A 22,178-nucleotide genomic window follows, 5' to 3' on the forward strand; every position below is an offset into this window, starting at 1 on the left:
TCAAAAATAAAGGCAAAATAGGGATGCCTGGGTGGCGTAGTCAGTTAAGCGTCTGCCTTCAGCTCAGGTCATGATCCCAGGATCCTGGGATCGAGTCCCACATCAGGCTCCTTGCTCAGCAGGGAGTCTACTTCTTCCTCTGCCTGCTGCTCCCCCTGCTTATGCTCTCTCTCTGACAAATAAATAAACAAATTTAAAAAAAAGAAAGAAAAGAGAGAGAGGGTTAAAGATTTTATTTATTTATTTATTAGAGAGCGAGCAAGAGAGAAACAGCGAGAGGGGAGAGGGTCAGAGGGAGAAGCAGGCTCCCCGCTGAGCCAGGAGCCCGATGTGGGACTTGATCCCAGGACTCCGGGATCATGACCTGAGCCGAAGGCAGTCACTTAACCAACTGAGCCACCCAGGCACCTGAGGGTTTATTTAAAAGTAAAATAAAATAAAGGCAAAATAGAGACATTCCTGGATAAAAACAAAGAATTCACTGCTAACAGACCTGCTTTATAAGAAAAAGTAAAGGTAGTTCTCCAGGGTAAAAGCACATGAAGAATTACTGGTAAGAGTAATTACGTGATGCAAAAGACAATGTAGGGGCACCTGGTTGGCTCAGATGGTTAAGCATCTGCCTTTGGCTCAGGTCATGATCTCCAGGTCCTGGGATTGAACCCCATGTCGGGCTCCCAGCTCATCAGGGAGTCTGCTTCTCCCTCTCCCTCTGCCTCTGCCCCTGCTTGTGCTCTGTCTCTCTCTCAAATGAATAAATAAAATCTTAAAACAAAACAAAACAAAACAAAAAACCCCACAAAAGACAATGTAAGTGTGTATTTCTTCTCTTAGCTGATTTAAAAAGCAATTGTACAAAACAGTATGTATGTAATTGTATGTTGGGCATATAACATATAGAAATGTAACATACATACTGTTAGCCCAAAAGAGGTGGGTGGGAACAGAACTATACTGGACTAGAAGATGACACCAGATGGAAACTTGAATCCACAGGAACAAATGAAGAGAATCAGAAGTGATAAATAAGAAGGTCAATATTATACATATATACTTGCTTTCCATTCTTCCCTCAGCTTCTCAAAGAAATTAAAGAGGACTTAAATAAATGGAAAGACATCCAAAGACAATATAGATCAAATGGCAATACTCTCCAAATTGATCTACAGTTTCAGTAAAATCAGAATCAGAATCCCAGCTGGCTTCTTTGCAGAAATTGAGAAACTGATCCTAAAATTCATATGGAATTTCACAGGACCCAGAATAGTCAAAACAAAGTTGGAAGTCTTGCACTTCCCGATTTCAAAGCTACAGGAATCAGAACAGTGGTATTCATAGAAGGACAGACATATAGATCAATGGAATGCAACTGATGGTTTAGAAATAAACCCTCACATTCATAGTCAATTGATTTTGACAAGGTTGCCAAAAACAATTCAGTGGGAAAGAAGTCTTTTCTATAAATGGTGCTGAACAACTGGATTTCTACCTGCAAAAATCAGTGAGCAGAAAACTCTGACTTAACTTATTTTTCCCTCTAAGTGTGAATATTCATGTATTTCTTGACAGAAATATTAATGTGTTTGATTATGGGATGATGTCCTAGGCCCACAGGTGGTGTTACATATAAATGATATGTGTGCCCTATTAGCTTTCTAAAATCAGAGACGTGTTGAATTCAGAAACACACCTAACCAGGGGAGGGGGGGGGGGGGGTGGGGCGGGAGGGCTTGTGGATCTGTAATACTGACCTTAGGGAAGGCTCAACCCAGTATCTGGCATACAAATCCCCCAATAAAAGCTGTTACATAACAAGTAATATATAATAGTGTTCTGAGCAGTAATTGAAAGAACACACAAAGTGCAGAGGTCCCAACAGTGTGTTGGGAGCGAAAGGGCTGTTATGTTGCTATAATGTTATAATAGAAACAAAAACAAGAAAACAAAAGAGGAGTCCAATTCTGAGAGGAAGCCACAGTGTATCAAAAGATGTCATACCCAGCAGGGAGTGAATCGGTAATAGAATGATGAGTGAGCAGTCGTCTGAAGTGTGCCCTCCAGTCGCTTGGGAAAGTGAGGGGACCGGGGAGGCACCCCCATGGGGGCCTGCCTGGAAGTCACCCTACATCCTGTGGGGACGCTTCCTCTGCCGGTATTCACCTCGGGATTCCCATCTCAGGGTTTCTTAAAGCGCAGAACCAGGGTTTCAGAACCCCTTCCAGCGCTGGTTAGAGGCCCAGTCCTAGCATATTTGGGACACCAGGCACCTGCAACTTAAACCAGTTCTCAGACCACCCCAATTATCCCTTGCATTCTAGCACCACTGGCCTGGCCAAACAGCTTTGGGGAGGGGATGGGGAGGGAGAAGAACAGGGGCTCCCGGTGAATCCAGGGTGGCCCGGAGCAGGCCAGGCCTGCGTGACCTCTGGAGCTTTCAGGGCCTCACCCTCTCACTGGGCCGGACACATTGCTGACCACGGTCTACCGCGCTAGACTGTGAGCTCCTCCCGGGCAGGGCCACAGCTGGTTCACCTCCGTGGACGTGGGGAAACCCTGGCGAACATTCGAAGAGACCGGCTGTCACGGGGGAGGGGCTTCTCCTGGGGAGGGGCCGGTAAACGGGGGGCAGTCGCTGGAGAAAGGTGCTCCCAGAAAGGGGACTGGGAGGCCGGGGAAGGCCAGGAGGGCCGGGGCCCGCCCCGGGAGCGGCGGCAGGGGCAGAGGGCGGGGCCGCCGCGGGCAGGGCGCGACCCCGCGGGGCCGGGAGGGGTTGCGGCTGACCCCGGAGGGGCTGTCAGGGGGCAGAAGGCTGCCGGGAGGGAAGTCCCGGCCCAGCACCCTCAGGACCCGGCCTGGGCTCACCTGGACGGATGGGCGGGGCGCAGCTCAGCAAGGTCCCAGATTCCGGGTCGGCAGAGGCCGCGGAAGCCCCCGGGGCGGTCAGGCGGGCGGGAGTCTGCGGTCGACGGCTCTCTACCGGAGGACTCTCGGAGGGGGAACGGCCCGTGAACGCGCGCAGAGCCGGCTCGCGCCAAAAATTCCAAACCGGCCTCGAGGCCCCGCCCAGGAACGCCTCTTACTCCGCCCCCTCTCCGATGCAGCCCATCAGAGGCGCCCAGGCCGCTGGGGCTCCGCCCCCCCACGTCCCTGCGTGCGCGTCACCGTGCCCGCTCCGCCGGCTCCTCAGGCCGTGTCCTTTCATTGCGCAGGCGCGACGTCTCCTCCGCGCCAGCCAGGGCGGAGGCTGGTACGCGGTGAAGTGTCCCGGCTGAGGGGTGGCGCGGGGTCGGAGCTGGCCGGTGACCCTCTCCCACTCGGTTCCCGGGATGCGGGCAGACCTCCAGACCCCAGTCCCGCACCCACCGTCCTCGCCTCGCTGGCTTAGTTTTCGAGACTATAAAAGGGGCGGTTTGCCCCAGAGGTGCCCCAGGAGGCGGTCCCTCGGGACCGGACGGGAAGTCCCTGCGGCCTCCGGGTCCCAGCGGGGTGGGGCGCCCTGGGCTCGCTGGCTCCCTCCTGCCTGCCGTGCACCGCACCGGGATGCCAGACCTTCTCCCCACCCCCCCGGGAAGCCCTTCAGGCTGGCCGCAGCCACCTCTGAGGCAGCCCTAACCACTCTGGATTTGAGATTTGAGCTCAACTCAACCCTGCCTCAGCCCCTTCCTGGCTGAACGACCTTGGGAACGCACCGGGCCTTTCTGAGCTTCGGATTAGTCTCTTCTGCAAAAACTGAACTGATGCAGCTTCCCCCACGCAGCTAGAGGTTCAAATTGGATGATCCCCTTAAAGTCCTTAGCGGGGAGCCGGGGCTGAGCGAGCGCCGGTTCCTAACAATAGCGCGGTTGGGGGTTGCCCCTTCCTTCACCTAGGGAACTTTATATCCGTTTAACAGGGTGCTTCCAGGCCACCCTCTCTAGAACACTCCCCATCTTATTGCATCTCGTTTCCCACCTTATTTTCGTATTACACTTATCTCTATCTGAAATTCTGTCCTCTATTTACTGGCTTATTTGTTGAACCCCATCCCCCTACGTTTCTGACGGGTTCCCAGCCCGTTGTGGTGCCTGCGCCTTGGGCGAACATTCCAGTGCATGGACCCGCATAGGCCCATAGAGCTAGAGCTTCTCTGGGGGCTGCATCCCGCCCCGCCTCGGTGCACCCTTCCTTTGCATTTCCATCTCTGGCAGCCACAGCCCCTGTGACTCAGGCTGGACCCTTGTGAAAGACCCCAAGCTTGTCCCTAGGAGGTCTGGGGAAGCAGCTGGGCCCCTCTCCAGCTGCCATCCCCTCTGCCAGCCCCATCTCCAGGAGTCTGGGACCTGGGGCTTCTTCCAGCTGCCCAGTCTTGAAAGCCTAATTTGCAATGATCTAAAATAAATATATATTTTTTTAATTCAGAAACATACTTCCAATGGATATTTCACTCTGTGGAAGGACTGTAATAATGAAGTTAAGTACAGATAGTAGGTGAGAGCATGGGCCGTGGAGTAAGGAAAATTAGGGCTCTACCCTGCTTTGCTACACACATGAGCTGTCCTGAGCAAGTTGTTTTATGTTTCTGGACCTGTTTGTATGTTTGTAAAATAGAGATGATAGTTCCTACCTCCTTGTAGGGTAGGAGGACTAAATAAGAAAATGAATGCGAAAGAAAATGAATAGCTCAAGGCTGAGCAAGCACACAGTAGGAGCTTACTGTTTAATAATAAGAGTAACATTCTGTCATTTGTGTAGTGTTTTGCAGTTTTCAAAGCAGCTGCCTGGGCCAAAAGGAAGTTCCTGGAGGAGAGGAACCAGGACCCCGACACCCGCCCCGGACCACAAGGGCAGAGGCACGGGCCCGCAAGTTGCGAGACCAAAGAACTTGGCTGGGGCTCCGTCCGCGAGGAAGCCCCCCGACCCCCGGCCCAGGCGCTGGATTCCCGGCCTCCCGCGCGTACTCAGGTGAGAGCCGGCTCGAGCCGCGCGCGCCCCCGTGTGTCCTGTCGCCGCAACAGCACCGTGGCCACACCCAGACTCTCCGAGGGAAGTTGGTCACCGCTCACCTGGGAAGCCGCTGAGGGATGGGGCCACGAAACAGGACTAACGTGACTTAAGAAAAGCAGGGAAATGACGTCCCCGAGTGCAGACATGGCAACCGTAACGGAAGAGGAGATTGCGATGGGTGCGTCTGGGGAGCTGATGTTGCTGTCAGCTGCCGTAGGTGTTCTATGGGTGTCTGTTGGAGTGTGCGTTTGTCTTATGCACCCTTCTGTGTGTCTGCCTTATTTCACGGTGGCATGGGTTCTAATAAACCGGCAGGTGGGTGGTGAGAGGGAATTACAGAGGCCAGCGTTGCATCGTGGGGGTGCCGGGAGGGGCCAGCAAAGGTGTCCCAGAGGCAGCCAATGCAGGGGTCTGGGCTAAAGAGCTGCCGGATAGAGGGCCAAGAGGGTGACCCGAGGGGATTCAGCACAGTTGCAGTTCACAAGGCGCCTGCCTCCCCTCCAGCTGTCCTCCCCAGATTCCCACCCTGGCAGGTGCTGCTCTGAGTAGCTGGCTGGGAGTCTACTGACAGGCTCTGCCATTTTAGGCGACACATGTCCTGGGCCTCTGCCTTGCACTTCCAACACCCAGCTGTCGCCTTGCCCTGGGCTCTTAGCTCTGTCCCCTCAAAGTTGCTCCTCTCCTTGGAAGCTGGGCCACCATGTCCCCTCACGCCTCGGAGAGAAGGGTACCCCAGGCCGGGACTCCATCAGGGGCTCTCCTGGCCCCCGTGTGGTCCACGTGCCCTTAGGCCAGGCTGACCTGGGCAGGGCTGGGGATGACCTGAAGGGACTCGACGTGCTGGGGTGGGGGTGGCGCCATTGCATGGGCCAGGGGTGCCCCACTGGGCTTGGCCCTGAGCAGCATCAAGCTGGCCCAAGTCCCCAGGCTGGCTGGCATTCTCCATGGGCCCTGCCAGCACCCAGGCAGCCTGGCAGGCGCTCAACCTGTGCCTCTTGCGTGGCCCCTCCTGGTCTGTGCCCACCTCCTCGAGGGCCAAGCTTCCCTGGTGCCCCAGGGGGAAGCCTTGTGTCTGGGCCTGTAGAGGGGGCCGTTAGCTATACTGAGTCTGAAGCAGACATCTCGGGTCCAGACTGATGTAGGGCAGGCAGAGAGCAATGCAGTGTCTGGGGTAACTGGGCCTGCAGACTGCCTGTCTTCGAATCCCAGGCCCCCCGCGTGGGAGTTGTACAGTCTGAGCCCAGTCCCTTCTCTGCTTGTTGCCCCATCTCTAAAACGGAGTAAGAAGCGGCTCCCTCCGCAATAGCCCTGACATGCTAGAACTGTTAGCGTCATCATTTTAGAGGAAAGAAAACAGGCTCAGGGAGGCTGGATTCCTGCTCCAGCGTCCTGGCCAGATAGAGCGGGTGTTTGAACCCAATCATTATCTGAATCCAGTGGCTGGCCTGGTAACCACAAGACCACTCAGACGCCCTGGATGAGACCAGGAGCCTGCGCTTGCCGTTAGGAGGTGGAGGAGGTGGCCTGGCAGGCAGCCCTCCCCGGGGAGTCTGCAGAGATCATCCCAGCTATTTTGGGCTCTTGTGGGATGGTTGGGGCCAGGGGCCACCCCGGAGCCCCTCCCAGCAGCCAGTAAAAGGTCCAGCCCTCAGGATTCTGGGTCACGGCTCTATGCCAGGCAGGGGAAGCGGTGGGCATGTGGGGTTGCCGCACCAGGGCCCCGGGCTGAGTGGACCCAGTGGGAACAGAGGGGCCTTATGTGTGTGGCGGGGAGGGTGGGCACCATGGGCCTGGCCATGGGAGTGTGGTGCTGGGGTGCAGCCCGGGATGTGGGTGGGGGAGGAGGTGAAGAGGGAGGGGAGGGACAGGCACATCTCCGTGCTGGGGGACACCTGCTCAAAGCCCTGCCGTCTGTTGTGGCTGCACGCGCTGTGGTCTTGGGAGCCTTGCAGCAGGCCAGCTCCCTGCTGTAGCCCCTCTCTAGGCCCCCACCCTGTCAGGCAGCCTGAGGTGCCAGGAGGGGCTGAGGGGGCAGGGGCCAGACCCTCAGACAGACAGGGTGTGGAGCCTTCTGGACGAGGGTCTGGGGGGCCCGAGTCACTGCTGTCCCCAGCCAGCTTGGGGGGGGGGTTCACTCCTGGCACTTCCAGGCCTGCCTCTTCTGTCTTCCCGTACTTGGCTCCCCACCAGGTCCCCCTGCCTGGCCTGGGCTCCAGGCTCATTGGGCACCCCCAGAAACAGAGTGCTTACTGTCCCTGTGGCACTTAGGCAGTGCCCCCTCCCTCCAGTCTCCCCCAGCCTTAGAGTCCCTGCTGCTGGGGCTGAGTAGGAGATAGACGTGGCACTGAGAGAACCTCCTGCAGCAGGTGGACCCCCACCAAGCCTTCAGGCAATGGCGATGGCCCCTGGACAGGCTCCCTGTGTGTCACCACCTCTTAGAGAAGCAACGCTGTGGGCCCGCTCTTGGACATGCAGCCTCAGCTGGAGCCCAAGGGCCACCTCCTGGTGCGGTCCCGGAGTCTGCGGAGTAGATAAGCTAATAGGCTGGCTCTTGCTGGACAGCCTAGTTGTCAGACCCAGTCTCCTGCACTGCTGCCCGGATCACTGTGGTCTCTGCCCCCAGCTCTCTGTGTAACACAGTAACTCCTTCTGAGTCTCCCCTGCCAGCCACCCTCCCCCCCATTGCTGGGCCTGGCTTTCCCTCCTCTCTCCAGCTGTGTTTGGGCTGGGCCTGGAGTGCCTGCCTGCCCCTTGCCAGCTGCTGGGAGGGAATCTCAGCCCCCGAGGCCTGGCGCCAGGGCCCCAATCCTGACGGGTGGAGGAGCCTCAGGGGCCAGGTGGGGGCCTGTCAGCACTCATGATGGATGAGGGGTGGGGCGGGTAGAAGGCCAGGCTTTGGAGTCCGGCCACAGAGGGAGGTGGGGAGCTGGCCCCCTGGGGTCTGCCAACAGCACCTCTGCCACTCACAGCTGGGGGGCCTGGGTGAGAGCCCCCACCCAGCAGGGGTGCTTAAAGGCCCAGAGAGTGTGTGCCCTCCCGCTCCACTCGGCATCATGGGCACCTGGGCCTTCCCCACAGCCCTTTTCCTGCTCTGCTTGACTTCTGAAAGCCTGCAAGGTGGTGAGGGCGGGAGGCGGGCAGCTGAGGTTGGGGCTGGGAGGTCTAGGTACAGCACTGGGCCAATGCTGGGGCTCCGGGTGTGTGAGGTCTGGCCTGGGCAGGGTTTTGGGGGGTTCAGGGATAGATGCCTGGGTCCTTCTCCCTCTCCATCTCTGGGGTCCCCACCCTGAGTCCGCACCTCCTTGCTCCTCAGGGCTACCTCCATTGTCTCCGGGCCTAGGGAAAGGTAAGTGGTCCCTGCTGGCACTGGGGTCAAGGAAGAGGGCCTGGTCTCTCCCCTAGGGGTCTGGGAGATCTCTGGGGGAGAGCCCCAGATGTTCCCTAACTAGTTCTGGGATCCAGATGTGGGGCGCAGGAGAGTACAGGTCCCTCACTGTCTTCATGGCAGACAGTCTTGTCCATAGCTGAAGTGTGGGGAACAAAGACACCCCACAGCTTTGGAACCAGGGTGAGTTAGGGCAGACCATCAACTCCAGGCATGAGACCATCCCAGAGGAGGGCCTTGGAACTGGGTCTTCAAGGGGGTCAAGCTGTGACAGGGAAGGGTAAGGACATCCTGGCAGTGAGAAGGGGTGAAGGCCCAGAAGGACGTAGGGCAGGAGGGGAGAAGACAAGGCAAGGGGCCCAGGGGCTGGGGCAGGTGGGGGCAGTGTCACAGAAGCGTCTTCACTCCAGGGATCTGGGGGGTCCTCAGGGTGGGAGAAGGGGCTCCCTCCTGAGACCTGATGCCCCTAAGCTGCAGGAGAGAAAGATTAGGGTTAGGGGGTGGGGCACCAGGAGGATGAAATTTCTAGGAAGGGAGGGGTCCATCGACTCTCCAAAGTAAGAACGGAGGGGAGAGGTGTTCGTGTGCCGAGGAAGGTGCAGAGCAATCTGCCCCCAGGAATACGGCCCAAACACCTCCCTCCATGCCCCTGCCTCCAGGCTGCTCACCTGGCGCTATCCTCTCCCCTCCTGTGACCGGAGGAGAAACTGAGGCCCAGAGAGGGGGTTGCACTCGTGCTTGCAGAGCGGGAGGGGTAGCATTCAGGTTGGGCCCTTTGCCCCCTCCTAAGTTAACCCCCATCTCCGCCACCCACAGGCTTAGGGAGCCCCAGTGGCTACAGGTCAGGTACGGCTGGCCGAGAGGGTGGGCAGGGTGGGAGCAGCCGTGTCCTCTGAACAAGGGTGAGGCACCGCAGCTCTTGGCCCCCCCTGGCCCTTCAGGCTCAACTTCTTGTCTCTCCCTCCCCCCCAGCCCTGCCAGGCTACAGCTCCCCCAGTGGCCTGGGAGCAGGCGAGAGATGGGCAAATGGGATTTGGGGGTTGGGAGAAGCAGTGCTGACCCCACCCCACCCCCCAGAGAAGTGAACTGTGACCCCTTCCGGCCGGCCTCCTTTTCCTCCTGCACACACTCCCCTCTCACCTAGGAATCCATCAAGACTGTTCTGATGTCATCTCACCCGTGTGCCCCGCTCTGGGCACCCCCAACTCTTTCCTGTCCCTGCTTGTTCTCTGTGCCGCCCCCACTGAGCCCCATGCAGGCAGGGCAGGTCTGGCTCACTGCATGTCCTCTGGGCCTGCTGGGAGTGGGCTCCAAGGCCCCCTTCCCGTTCACCAGCTTGGCTCTCCACCCTCTTTGGGATGGGCCTACCAGAGCTGAATTCCCATAGGCCTGCTGCTCAGAATGGCTGTTGGCCAAGGGGGTGGGGGAGGCTCCTGGGACCCTCACCAATTCCCTGGATCTCCCCTGGCTTCAGAGGGACTGTTAAACCTCGGAAGCCAGGTGGGCACTGCCCAGACCCAGCTCTGTCTCCCCACTTTTCTCTCATACCCCTTATCTCCATCTGTCCCCCCAGGATTTGGGAACAGGAATGGGCTGGGAGCCCAGCCAGGTGAGATTGGTGGGCGCTGGGGGTTGGTTCTGTCTGTCTCCCTCCCAGGCCTTAGAGGGGAGGATCAGGATTTTTTAATATTGAGGGGGCAGAGAGGGAGCCTTCCAGTTTGCTGTTTCTGGTGGGGTCTAAGGGTCCTGTACCCCCACCCCAGCTAGGACTCCAAACCTCCCCTGTTCATCCCTCCCTCTCCCTATGGGTCCTCCAGCTCAGAATGGCTACAGAACAGGTAGAGGTGGGCCCAGGGTGATTGGGAGCTGGGGTCAGGATTCTAGGTATTCCTGAAATGGGATCTGAGACACTCACTTGATCCTCATCTCCCTCTCAGGCATTGGAGGGGGTGTGAAACCCCAGAAGCCAGGTGAGCCCCCCACCCTGTCTCTCTCCATCTCTGCCTTACCTCCCCCCTCCCCATTATTCCCTTATTCCTCCCTGAGCCCCTCCTGCCCCATTCCGCAGGGTTTAGAAACGGAAATGGGCTGGCAGTAGGGGCCTTCCCAGGTGCTGTCGCCCAGCCAGGTAAGGTGGGAGAAGAGCATGGGGCTGATAAGGCTGGGTCAGCATTGGGAGGGTCTTCTTCCAGGCTCCCCCAGGGCAGAACTGGTGAATCATTGCAGGTGGAAGAGAAGGACCATAAAAGTTTGGGGGAGGGGAGAAGAAGGGCACCCCACCCATCTCAGCTGGGACCCCAAAAGCCTTTTGCCTCACCTCTCAGCTCAGCATGGCTATGGAGCCCCAGGAAGAGGCTGGGCCCCTGGGATCCCCTCATCTACCATATCTCTCTCCCCAGGTTTTAGAGGTGGTGTGAAACCCCAGAAGCCAGGTGAGATGCTCCCTCCATGCCCACTCCTCTATCCACCTTGCATTCTGTCTGGCTCCCTTTGAAGCCCAGCCCCCTCTTTCTTATTCTTCTGGCTCTGTCTCCCCAGTATATGGAAACGGACTGGGAGCTGGTGCCTTCCCAGGGCTGGGAGCCCAGCCAGGTGAGGACACCTGGAGCCTGAGCCCAGGGAGGGGAAAGGGGGAGGAGGGGTAGAGTTGGAACAGGGAACAAGTAGGAGAGAAAGTTGGGGGTGGGGGGAGCCTCTCGGTCTCAACCCAGGCTTGGGAGGGGGAATGAATCCTCAGAAGCCAGGTGAGGGGAGAGCGGCCCTCTCTCCATGTCCCCACCTTGGGCATGTGTCACCCCGCTGAGGGACTGCTCCCTTCATTGGGCTGCTGCTGTCGTTCCTACGGCCTGAGCTGTGGTCTTGGGGAGGGTCTTCCCAGCTTCCAAGCCCTTCTCAGGGCATGCTTCCTGCAAAGAACAGTTGAGGGACACAGAGGTCCTGAGTGAGGTCAGCACAGGAGGGGGGAGCCCCCCCAGAGAAGCCACACTGGCCCAGCTCCAGCCCCGCCCTCCCTCTCTCCACAGGTCCTGTGGCTCAGGATGGTGGCCAGGGACCAGGTGGGGACTGGGGGGGCATAGGCATGGGTGTGGGGGAGCTCCAGGCTCCTTCACCTGGTCCCTGACCCTTTCTCAGGAGTTGGAGAGGGCGTGAAACCTCAAAAGCCAGGTGAGCTGCACGCTGTCCCTATGTCTCTGTCTTCTTCCACCTGGTCTTCCGGCCTCCCCTGACTCCCTCTTGCTGTCTTCCCAGGATTTGGCAGTGGGAATGGGATGGGAGTTGGAGCCCAGCCAGGTGAGGGCACCTGGGCCAAGCTGGGGTTCTGGGGAGGAGCTAGGGAGGTCAGGGACTGGAGGGCAGAAAACTGATTTCTGAGGGGAGAATAGGATGGGGTGATGTCCACATGTGGCTCCGTGGCTCTGGGTGTTTCCCCAGGCCCTGCCTTCAGTCCCCCAGCCCCTGACCCTCCTCCCCAAGCCCACGCCTCACACTGCTTTTCCTCTCTAGGCCGAAGCACTGGCAATAGCTGGGGGCCCAGCCATGCTGGGGCAGCTGGGGCGAGGGCACATGACTGGAGAGGTCAGGGTCTCGGCCCAGGCCTTGATTCCTAGCAGAGGGGCTCTTAGGAGCCCCTTAATTCCACCAGCGCTCAGGTGCCTGTCCTGGGCCAGCCAGCATGCCCAGTCCTGAGGGGCTTTAAGCTTGCAATGACGTGTACCCTTGGGGTTTTAAGCCAGAGGGAACAACCCTGGGCTCCAGGGCTAGGTGGGAGGACTTGAGGCGGCTGGTGGCAGGAAGCGTGGGGCTTAAACTGGGCCAGAGGGACGGACGGCAGCTGTGGGGAGAGGTCTGGGGGCTGGGTCCCTTGCTGCCTGCCTCCCCAGCCCCTCCTGTCACAGGCCCCATGGCCCCCTCCCCCACTCTGGTAGCCAGGCTGAGAGGAGGGATGTGTGAGGGGAGGGGAGGGGAGGGGTCCAGGCAGCAGGGACGGGGGAGTCTGGGGGCCTATTTCAGCACCACCCCGCTTTTCCCTGTCACCCCCCACCCCCCCCAATAGATCTTGCAGCTCAGAATAGCTTTGGACCAGGGGTAGCAAGGGGATGGGGTTAAAGCTGGGAGCCAGGGCTGGGCTTCTGGGTCCCTCATCTGCTAGCCTCTCCCCCAGGCTTTGGAGGGGGTGGAAAACCACAGAAGCCAGGTGAGCCCCACTCTTTGTCTCCCTGCCAGCTATCTCTTTGTCTATGCTTCCAAGCCCCAGATCCCCCTTATTCCCTCTTGCTCTGTCTCCCCGGGATTCAGGAATGGGAATGGGCTGGGAGGTGGCGCCTTCCCGGGAGTAGGAGCCCAGCCGGGTGAGGCTCTGGAGCTCTAGGAGCTCAGTCCAGGCCTAGTTCCGATGGGGGGGGGGGGGGGGGCGGGGACGACACACAGTCAGCCTCCTGGTCTTCCCTATGCCTGGGAGGACTGAAGCCACAGAGACCACATGAGACCCGCTTGCCACGGCCACCTCTCCCACCTGGTGTGAGCAACATTAGTTCAACAGACCACCAGGGGCTGGCCAGGTGGGAGACAGGCCCCTCCTGAGCCTGGGGTGCGCTGGGGTGGGTGGACAGGAAAGGAGCGTGAGTACAAGTGGCCAGGGGGTGCACTGGTGGGGAGTAGGAGCATTTGGGGAAGAGGAGGCAGAGGCCAGGAGGAGGACCACTGGGGCCCACTGAAAAATCTGGGGGTGCTTGAGCTGGGGCCTCCGTGAGAGCTGCAGAGGGGGTACAGGCTCTGGAAACCGCTCAGAGGCTGAGGTGGTAGGGGCTAGTATGGACCCTGTGCTTGGTGGGGCGAAGCCATGTCACAGAGTTGGCCTCCATGGCTGGCTGGTGCACGTGGTGGCATGACGCCCGACCAGAGGGGACCCAGGCAGCATTCAGGCTCCCCAGGGAGTCGGGCCCCAGGGGGAGGTCAGGGGCTCAACTGGGTGGGGGTGGCAGTAGATTCCAGATTCCATGGGGAGCCTCAGAGAGTGACTGGCCCCACCCAGAGCCCCTCTTGCCTTCCATCAGGTCCTGCAACTCAAAATGGCTACGGACCAGGTAGGCACCTTCTAGGGCTCTGGGGACACCCACAGATGGGGACTGGGCCCTCATCTGCTCCCTGTCTTCACCAGGCTTTGGAGGGGGTATGAAGCCTCAGAAGCCAGGTGAGCCTCACCCCTGTCTATCTCTACCCCCAAACCGTAAGCTCCCCTCCCCCATTCACACAGCCCCCATCTGTCCCCCAGGATTCGGGAACGGCAACGGGTTGGGAGCCCAGCCAGGTGAGACGAGGGGGGCTGGGGGTCTGCATCTGGGCACCCTCTCCCACCCCCCTCCAGGCCGTGTAGGGGCAGGGTCAGTAAATAATTGAGGGAGCACTAGAGGAAGCCTCCAAGATACCAGCTTTCGGGCTTGGCTCTGAAGGGGGCACCTTCACCTCTACCTCAGCTGGACCCAAGTCCCCCAACTCACCCTTCCTCTTCCCACAGTCCTAGTGACTCAGAACAGATATGGAGCAGGTAGGAGCAGAGTGGGAGGACCCTGGGGAGGCCCTGAGATGGGGCTCCTGGGCCCCTCACCTGCTCCTGTATCTCCTCCAGGCTTTGGTGGGGGCATGAAGTGCCAGAAGCCAGGTGAGTCCTGCCCCAGTCTTGTCTGTATCCGTGAACCCCCTGAAGCCAGAGCACCCCCTCCTCGGCCTCCCTATCACTCTCTAGGACGGGGAACCGCTGGGAGGCATGGCCTTCCCAGGGGCTGGGGCCCGGGCGAGGACGGGAGAGGGCTGGCTTCCATGTGGTGGGAAGATGGAGAGCTTAGCCTGTGGCCCAGTAGGCCCGGGGAGGGAGGAGGCGACCTGGCACCCACGTCTTCCTGACACTGCCGGCTCTGTCCTGCCTCCTCCTGAACCCCTGCAAACACTGCCCCTCACGTCCACCCCTGTTTCTCCTCCCCCGATATGGTAACGAAAATGGACCAGGAGCCCAGCTATGTGAGGGCAGCCAGGTCTGGGTCCCGAGGAGTTGGGAGAAAAGCAGGAACTGGGGGCGCAGGAGACCCTGAGGAGAGGTCTGGCGGGGTCGACATCAGCCTCCACCTCCCCGAGCCTAGGTGGGGGGCGGTAAAACCCAGAAGCCAGGTGAGCCTCACCCCTGCCTATCTCTCTCCATTCACACCCCGTCTACCTGCCCCTCCACCCCCGCCCCAGGATTCAGGAATGGAAACGGGCTGGGAGCCCAGCCAGGTGAGACTGGGGTGGGGGGTACAAGTCTGGCGTCCTGTCCTGCCTCCCTCCAGGCCTTGCAGGAGCAGGGCTAGCAAATGCTTAAGAGCAGTTGGTGGGGCCTCCAGGACCCCTGGTTCTGGCTGGGCTCTGAAGGGGGACCACAGGTGGTTCCCCTACTTTAGCCAGCCCCAACGCCCTGCTCATCCACCTCCCAGCACAGGTCTTCCAGCTCACAAAGGCTACAGAGCAGGTACTGATGGGAGAGGAGTGGAGGGCCTGGCGGGGAGCGCTGGTCCTCACCCAGGCCCTGTTCCGGGGGTCCTGCCAGACTAGGAGAGGGCGGGGCTGGCGATTGAATGGAGGCGGCAGGAGGCCCAGGAGGTCCTGGGTTTCTGGCCCTCCGTACCTGAGCCTCTCCATCCCCACAGGCCCTGCGGTTCCCGTGGGCTACGGACCAGGTAGGGAAGCGGGCGCTGGGGCCAGTTGCCAGGGTTCTGGAGAGGCCCAGAGATGGGGAGTAGGTCACTCACCTGCTCCCATCTCTTCTTCAGGCATTGGTGAGGGCGGGAAGCCACAGAAGCCAGGTAAAGCCTTCCTCCCTCCCAGTGATACTGTGACTTCTAAGAAGAAATAACTGATCTGCAGGTCCGGGCACAGAGCCCCTCAAAGCCTTGGAATTTCCTAAGTGAGGAGAGCTGTAGAGGTGTCTTTTATTATGTTAATGAGGTGACTTTTGGAGAGCCCCTGAGTCACCTAAGGTTGGGGGCTGGTTGCCAGGGGAACCCACCTTGTGATTAGAGGGTTGGAACTTTCGGTCCCACCCTTTGACCTCTGGGGAGGGGGCCCGGCTAGAGATGGAAAGGGTCACAAGCCGGGCTAGTGTAACAAAGCCTCCCTAAAAACCTGAAAGGGCCAGGTCGGGAGAGCTTCTGGGTGGGTGACCCCGTGGAGGTGTGGGGAGGGCAGAGGCCCCTCAGGCCTTCCCACACGCCTGGCCTCTGCATCTCTTCTGTCCGCTGGTCCTGAGTTCTAGCCTTTATAATAAGCCTGGATTCTAGGAAGGAAACGGTTTTCCTGAGTTCTGTGAGCTACCCTAGCAAATCAGTCACACCCAAGGAGTTGGGTTTATAGCTAGTGGGTCAGATATACAGGTGGCCACCCGGGCTGGGGGTGGTGCCTGAAATGGGGGGGCGGGGACTGAGCCCTTAACCTGTGGGCCTGAGGCTGTCTGCAGGTGGCTGGTGTCAGGATTGAGTTACATTGTCAGACACGCAGCTGGTGTTGGGAGAATTGCTTGGTGCTGTGGGAAAAATCCAGAATTGGGATCAGTGTTAGAATCGGGCCCCTACTGCTCTCTACCCTCAGAAACTGTCTACTCCCCTCACTGCTTTCCCCTTCACAACCCACACCCTGTCTCCCAGTTTACAGGAATGGGCTGGGAGCCGGAGCCTTCCCAGGCCAGGGGGCCCAGCCAGGTGAGGGAGGCAGGGGCAGGCCCTGGAGTCCTGGGAGGTGGGGGGCAGGGGAGGAGGGGGTGCAGGGCCCCATGGGGCAAAGAGTTGGGTCCTGGGGAAGAGAAGGGGCAGCGTGGGGTCCGCTGTCACTCAGCCTGTTTCTGTCTCTCCCCAGCCCTGGGAAGGGGCATGAGCCCTCCAAAGCTAGGTGAGCCCGTCCTTGCCCCTCTCCTGCCTTGCCCTGAAGTTGCCACCACCCCAGCCCCAGCCCTCATGCCTGCTTTTCTCCCCAGGATACACACCAGGGCCGGGGCTGCAGCTCCCAGCAGGTGAGTGCCGAGGGGCTTCAGGAGGGGAGACAAGGCTCTTTCTTAGGAGCTTGAGGTCTGAAGTGTGAGAGGGCCTGTCTCTCCTGCAGCTCTGGGAGGGGGTGTGAAGCCTCAAAAGCCAGGCAAGTGAGAGACACCCCCCCATCTCTATCCTGCACCTCCTCCTGCCTCCTTCCAGAACCCTCCCCGCCAAATTACTAACCCTCATATCCCTGCTTTTTCTCTCCAGGATATGGCAATGGAAATGGGGTGGGGGCCCAGCCAGGTGAGGCTTCTGGGCAGGGCTGGGTGTGAAGGGAGGCGCCCCAGGAGAGAGGCAGGAGAGATGTTGCTGGAAGGCAGAAGGTCTAAGTGGGCCGGCAGCAGGAGCCATGTTAGGTGGCTGGGTCACCTTGTCCCCCAAGCGCCACGGGAGTGGGGCTTTCTCTAGCCTGGCCAGTGGCCCCCCTTGGAAGCTGTGTCTGCCCTGGAAGTCACTACAGGCTGGTGGCTTGGCCAGGCTGAGGCTGGGAGAGCGGCCTGGGGCAGACGCTAGCCTGGGTTCACTGCCCTCCCCCCTCCTCCCCCATCTAGGTCCCTGCAATGGGAGGGTCCCTCCACTGCTCCCCAGGCCTCCCACTTTGGGGGTCCCTTCTGATAAAGGGGGCGGCTGGGGCCCCAAATCTCAGCCCTCTCCCCCAGGGCAGAATGGCAAGTTCCCAGGTCAGTGTGGAGTGGGGGGCCCTGGGGGGCACCAGGGGATCCCTGGTCTCAGGAGGGGCTGGATCTAGCTGGGCTGCTCAGAAGCCCCCAGGGCCATTCTCTAACTGAGACTGAGGCTCGTCACCGAGAGCCAGCTGAGGGAAAGCCTAAACTCTGGCCCTGAGACCCCGTGGGACCCCCATTAGGGCAGCTCCCCCCAGCCCCGCCCCAGGGCAGGCTGCAGCATTCCCAACCCTCCCTGCCCTAAGCTCACTCCTATCCCATGGCTTTCTTCCTAGCACTGACTCCAGCCATCCAGTGGGGGCTGAAACCTCAGAAAGCAGGTGTGACTCCGTCTGCCCCCTGTCCCCAGACCAGATCAGGGTCACTCCTCCATCATCCTTGAGCCCCGGTCTGCCTCAGCTGTTCAGGCTCCTTAAGTCCAGGAAGTCCCTTCCCGAGTCTACCCGTAGTCTCTTTTGCTGCTTTCTAAGCCCATTTCTCCCGGTTCTATTTCCTGTCGATAGGGAGTATCCCTTCTTCCTCCTCAGAGCTCCTAACATCCATACTTGGCCCCCAAGGAGTTAGGGAAAGTCTGGGTGCTCTCCGCTGATCTCCATTCTCTTCACAGGATACCAGCCCCTGAATGGCTATGGACCAGGAACAGCACTGGGTGAGGAGGCTCCTGCCCTCCCCTCCTCTCCTGTCCCCTAGCTCAGGAAGAGGGGAGTCAGAGACTTCGGCTCTCTGACTCCTCCATCTCTGCCCCCCATTTCCTCTCTCTCAGGCTTTGGTGGTGGCCTCAAGCCTCAGAAAGTCGGTGAGCCCCCTGGGCCCCTTGGGTGCAAGCTGCTATCTTCCCTATGGCAAGCCCTGCTTGTCCGTGTCTCTTGCCGTGGCTGGCTCTTTCCTTATTGAGCCAGCATGCATTCACTTGCAGTAGGCCATAATGACGGCCAGAGACAGGTGCTGCCGTGTGTCCGGTGAGGGTTGGGTGGCACACTGAGGTACAGTCCTGGGGTGGAAAGGGAAGCTGCCAGAGGGAGGCCAGGACAGGCTTCCAGAAGGTGGGACACCAGAGGTTGCACAGGGTTAGCTGGCTGGGTGTGGGGAGAATGTCGGTTGCCTTGGTGTCAGTCTGTCTGTCTGTCTGCCGTCTCCTGTCTCTTCATGAGCTGGTCACCCTGAGCCCCCCCACCTTCCCCCACACTCACCCAGCCTTTCTCCCACTGTTGTCTTGCAGGTTTTGCTTACGGGAATGGTCTGGGAGCTGAGATCTTCCCTGTGGCCCACTCGCAGCCAGGTGCCTGGGAGTGCTGGGCTGGGGTGGGGGGCCCTGGGCTCAGGGGCTACTCCTGTTTCTGACCTTCTCCTCCCTCCTCCAGAGTTCCCCGGGGCCAATAGCTTTAGGAATGGTGAGTCAGGGACAGAGGACAGAGTGCAGGGGCTCAGGGGGAGGGACATCCGGGGGCTGGGCAGGAATCACTTGAATCTCTTACAGGGTATGGGGATGAAGCACCAGTGTACCCCAAAGCAGCAGTTCCAGGCCCTGAAGCAAATGGTAGGAAATGAGTGTTTAGGGGGTGAAGCCTGGCAAGGGACATGGGGACCAAGCCAAGTCGGCAAGGACCTCTGAGGGCCTGGGAGGCTTGTGGCATCCTGGATGTCCCGTACTGGTGGGCAGGGGTGCCCACAGTAGCTCTCCTTCTACAGGTCGGGCCGGGGCCCTAAGGGGCTCTTCTTGGCCCTCCGTGCAGCCCTGGGGGCTTGCCTTGAAGCCTGGATATGGGACTGGAGGCAAATATCCAGGGGTCAGGAGCCAGCCAGGTAAGGGGGTGTGTGGAAGAGCATCATGGGGTTGTCAGGTGTGGCTGGAGGGAGCTGGGTCCTGGGCCTATAGAGAAGGTGTAGGACAGGGACAGGAGGGGTTAGGCAGGAATGGATGGGGTTTGAAGAGAGACAGGTGGAGCAGGGGACCCTGAGCATGAGCCTGGACACGAGACCAAGATTGGGAAGTCACAGACCCCACGTGAGGGCCACTGGGGACTCCATACTCCCACCTTTTGTCCCTCCCCCCAGCGACCTATGGACAGCTGAGGCCAGAGCTGGGTCCTGGACCCTTCGGTGAGTGGCAGTCTCCCAGGGCTCGGGGTGAAGCTGGGGAGGGCAGGACTCTGAAGCCCTTGTGACCCGGTGCCCTGGCTTATCTGTGCCTTAGGCAACCCTGAGGTGAAGAGAGGCAGCAGTGGCCCACTGGGAAATGGCTATGGAGGTGAGAGGGGTCACGGTGGCCCTGTCCCCTACTCGCCCTATGTCACCATCATTGCCCCTCCAGGCTGCACTGGGGCTGTCTCAGCCCTTGGGAGGGACAGCAGGCTCTAGGGACAGCAGGCTCTCATCTGCTGAGTGACTGATCTTAGAGACCAGAGGCGGGAGAGGGCTCAGGTCCCCTGGGAGGTGAGGAGGGTTCCAGACCTCATCAGGGCCCTGCCTTTTCCCAGGCCCCTGCCCTCTCGGGAAATGCTGAGCACCGAGGCTCTTCCACTGCCCATCCTGAGAGCCTCTGTACCACAGCCTGCTGTGTTGGGCGAGGATAGCCAGACTCTGAAGCTTGGCTTCTGGCCTGGGGTCTCCTGCGGGCTGAAAGTATTAATAAAGGCGACATGCTTCCCTGTTTGCCTCTGTGTGCTGTGCTGGGGGGATTGCTGGCTGGGGTGGGGGCAGCCCGGGCCACCCCCTCATTCATCCATTCCATAAACGGGACAGCACTTCGTCAGTTTAGTGGGGGAGTCACATCCAAGTTAGGGAGGGGACTTGTGCATTATTTATGTCTACATTTATAATCAACTTATTAGTTACTAAAGAAAAAATCTTTTTCTCTTAAGCCTTCCACTTGCTTCCCAATGTTATTGTACTGATTAATTTTATAATGCTCAGTTAGATTATGAGTTTGACAGATCTGACTTCCCCCTGAATATTTAGCATGCCTTACAAACCTGATTAACTCAATTCCCTTCTACACTTCAATTACACACAGAATCTCCTTGATCTACAAATCTAACCAGTAACTTCTTCCTAAGCACTTAAGGGACCCTTGGAAATGAATAAATTAGTATCTCAGATTACTGAACGCTTTCAAACGTCTTAAAAAGCCAGTTACTAATCCAGTATCCATATTAGTGCTACTGGATTGCTGCTTTTTCTTATCCCATGATTACAAATTCGCTTGCCCAGAAATGCGGAAGCAAAGTACTGTTTTTACCTGGGCCCAGAATGGAGGTTGCACAGTTGGGGATTGACCTGCTATTCTGAACTGTTACTCAGAGACAGGCCAGTCCCACTCAACCACTCAACCGACTGAACCACCCAGGCACCCCCTGGACTCTTCCTTTTTCACAGAACTACTAATTCTTTAAAAATATCCAAGCAGGGACGCCTAGGTGGCTGGGTTGGTTAAGTGCCTGCCTTCGGCTCAGGTCATGATCCTGGGGTCCTGGGATGGAGCCCCCCATCTGGCTCCTTGCTCAGCAGGGAGTCTGCTGCTCCCTCTGCTTGTGCTCTCTCAAATAAATAAATAAAATCTTTAAAAGATAAATAAATAAAATAACCAAGTAGTCAGGGTTGCCTGGATGGCTCAGTCAGTTAAACGTCGGCCTTTGGCTCAGGTCATGCTCTCAAGGTCCTGGGATGAAGTCTCTGCTCTGGGAGTGTGCTTCTCACTCTCTCCCTGCCCCTTCCCCTCCATGCGTGTGAGCTCTCTCTCTCAAATAAATAAAATCTTTAAGAAATATATCCAAATAGTCTCATCTTTCTCTGCCCCAAAGTGAATAAAGGTAGAATAAAGCACATCTTTTTACTGGTGTTAGAAAGAAAACCACAAGCCAAAAATGGAGCGACTTAGGCCAAGTCCCCAAATGGGGGGCTTACCACCTAACTTAATTGCAGTTCCCACCTCCCCCAGAAAGTCTCAACCGGTCAGTCAGGGATTCTCTGGTCAGCACCAATGAGTTAATGTCCCATGGGCCCTCACTATCCGCCCCCCAAAGGAAGATGAGGTAATCCACCTAAGACTCCCCCCCCCCCCCAACCTCCTAAGAGAAGGTGACCTTGCCTGGAAGGAACAATCTTTTCTTTTGCTAATAACTCCCTTGCTCCCTCCCCCTCCTTCCTATAAAAACCTTCCATGCTGCACAACTCCTGGCACCTCCCTTCTACTTGGTGGGTCAGATGCTGCTCGAATCGCTTAAAGCCAATTAAATCTGCAAATTTACTCAGTTGAATTTTTGTTAACACTGGAGAACAGGATTAGAACACAATCTCTGGGCACAGGGGCCACCCAGCGGACTGTCTCAGTGAGGGCAATGGGTGATAGCCTTCCTAACCCACCTAGAAATGTTCTAATATTACTCTATATTCTGATTTTAAAGAGATTGACCATTCTCTCCTTTTCTTCTGATTGTCACCCATCTGTCATTTATATCCTGTGTTAACAATAACGTAAATGCTCCATGTCATCAAATTCTGGTTTTGAATTATCTTTTCTTTAAGATAATTGAATGGGAATCTGCATAGGTCTTGACCCACGCCCAGGTGTCTCATTCCAGAGTCAACCAAAGGTAAATCTCCTTGGTCGCCGCGAGGCTGCACCAGCTCAACGGACCTGAAGGCCAGGTGGGGGCGCCAACTGCGCGTGTGCAGCGCCTGCTCGCGGGGCTGGTGGGGGTGGGGCCTGTGATACCGCGGGACGCCGTGATTGGTTGGGACCGCGGTAGGGCAGGCCGAAGAACCTGACAGCGCTGCCGCCTCTGATTGGCCGCCAGGAGTAGCTCGTGCCAGCTGGGGGGACCCACGCGAAGGCGGCCAGCGCACTGGCCGGTGATTGGCCGGGCCGGTCACTGCGCGGCGCGTGGCCACCCGTGGGAAGGACCGGGCTCGGCGGCAGGCGGGCGCCGGGCCCCGGCGCGGCAGCGGCGGCCAAGCTGGCTTCGCGGCTCCCCCGCTCCCGCTCGACCCCGCGGCTCGCCCGCGCCCGCGCGCACTCGCGGCTGGGCCGGGCCCGCGCGTCGCTGTCGCTCCGATCTCAGAGCCTCCTTGGTC

General features: G+C 58.7%; 1 protein-coding gene across 1 annotated transcript; it reads left to right on the plus strand.

Moving 5' to 3' along the window:
* The first annotated feature begins 8,036 nt into the window (after positions 1-8,036).
* LOC110588058 (glycine-rich cell wall structural protein 1-like) lies at positions 8,037-19,639 on the plus strand. Its single transcript, XM_044915257.1, has 33 exons — positions 8,037-8,100; positions 8,297-8,329; positions 9,185-9,214; positions 9,942-9,977; positions 10,306-10,338; positions 10,437-10,496; positions 10,768-10,800; positions 10,907-10,960; positions 11,501-11,533; positions 11,618-11,659; positions 12,531-12,563; positions 13,423-13,452; positions 13,527-13,559; positions 13,641-13,676; positions 13,995-14,027; positions 14,372-14,397; positions 14,503-14,530; positions 15,046-15,075; positions 15,169-15,201; positions 16,039-16,092; positions 16,247-16,279; positions 16,365-16,400; positions 16,630-16,665; positions 16,974-17,102; positions 17,713-17,754; positions 17,869-17,901; positions 18,325-18,384; positions 18,467-18,496; positions 18,583-18,642; positions 18,795-18,908; positions 19,161-19,205; positions 19,300-19,353; positions 19,583-19,639. The coding sequence occupies exons 1-33, from the start codon at positions 8,037-8,039 to the stop codon at positions 19,606-19,608; spliced, it is 1,452 nt and encodes a 483-aa protein (XP_044771192.1). The 3' UTR covers positions 19,609-19,639.
* Positions 19,640-22,178: the final 2,539 nt, after the last annotated feature.

Source organism: Neomonachus schauinslandi, chromosome 5, assembly GCF_002201575.2.
Source record: "Neomonachus schauinslandi chromosome 5, ASM220157v2, whole genome shotgun sequence".
Taxonomy (NCBI): domain Eukaryota; kingdom Metazoa; phylum Chordata; class Mammalia; order Carnivora; family Phocidae; genus Neomonachus; species Neomonachus schauinslandi.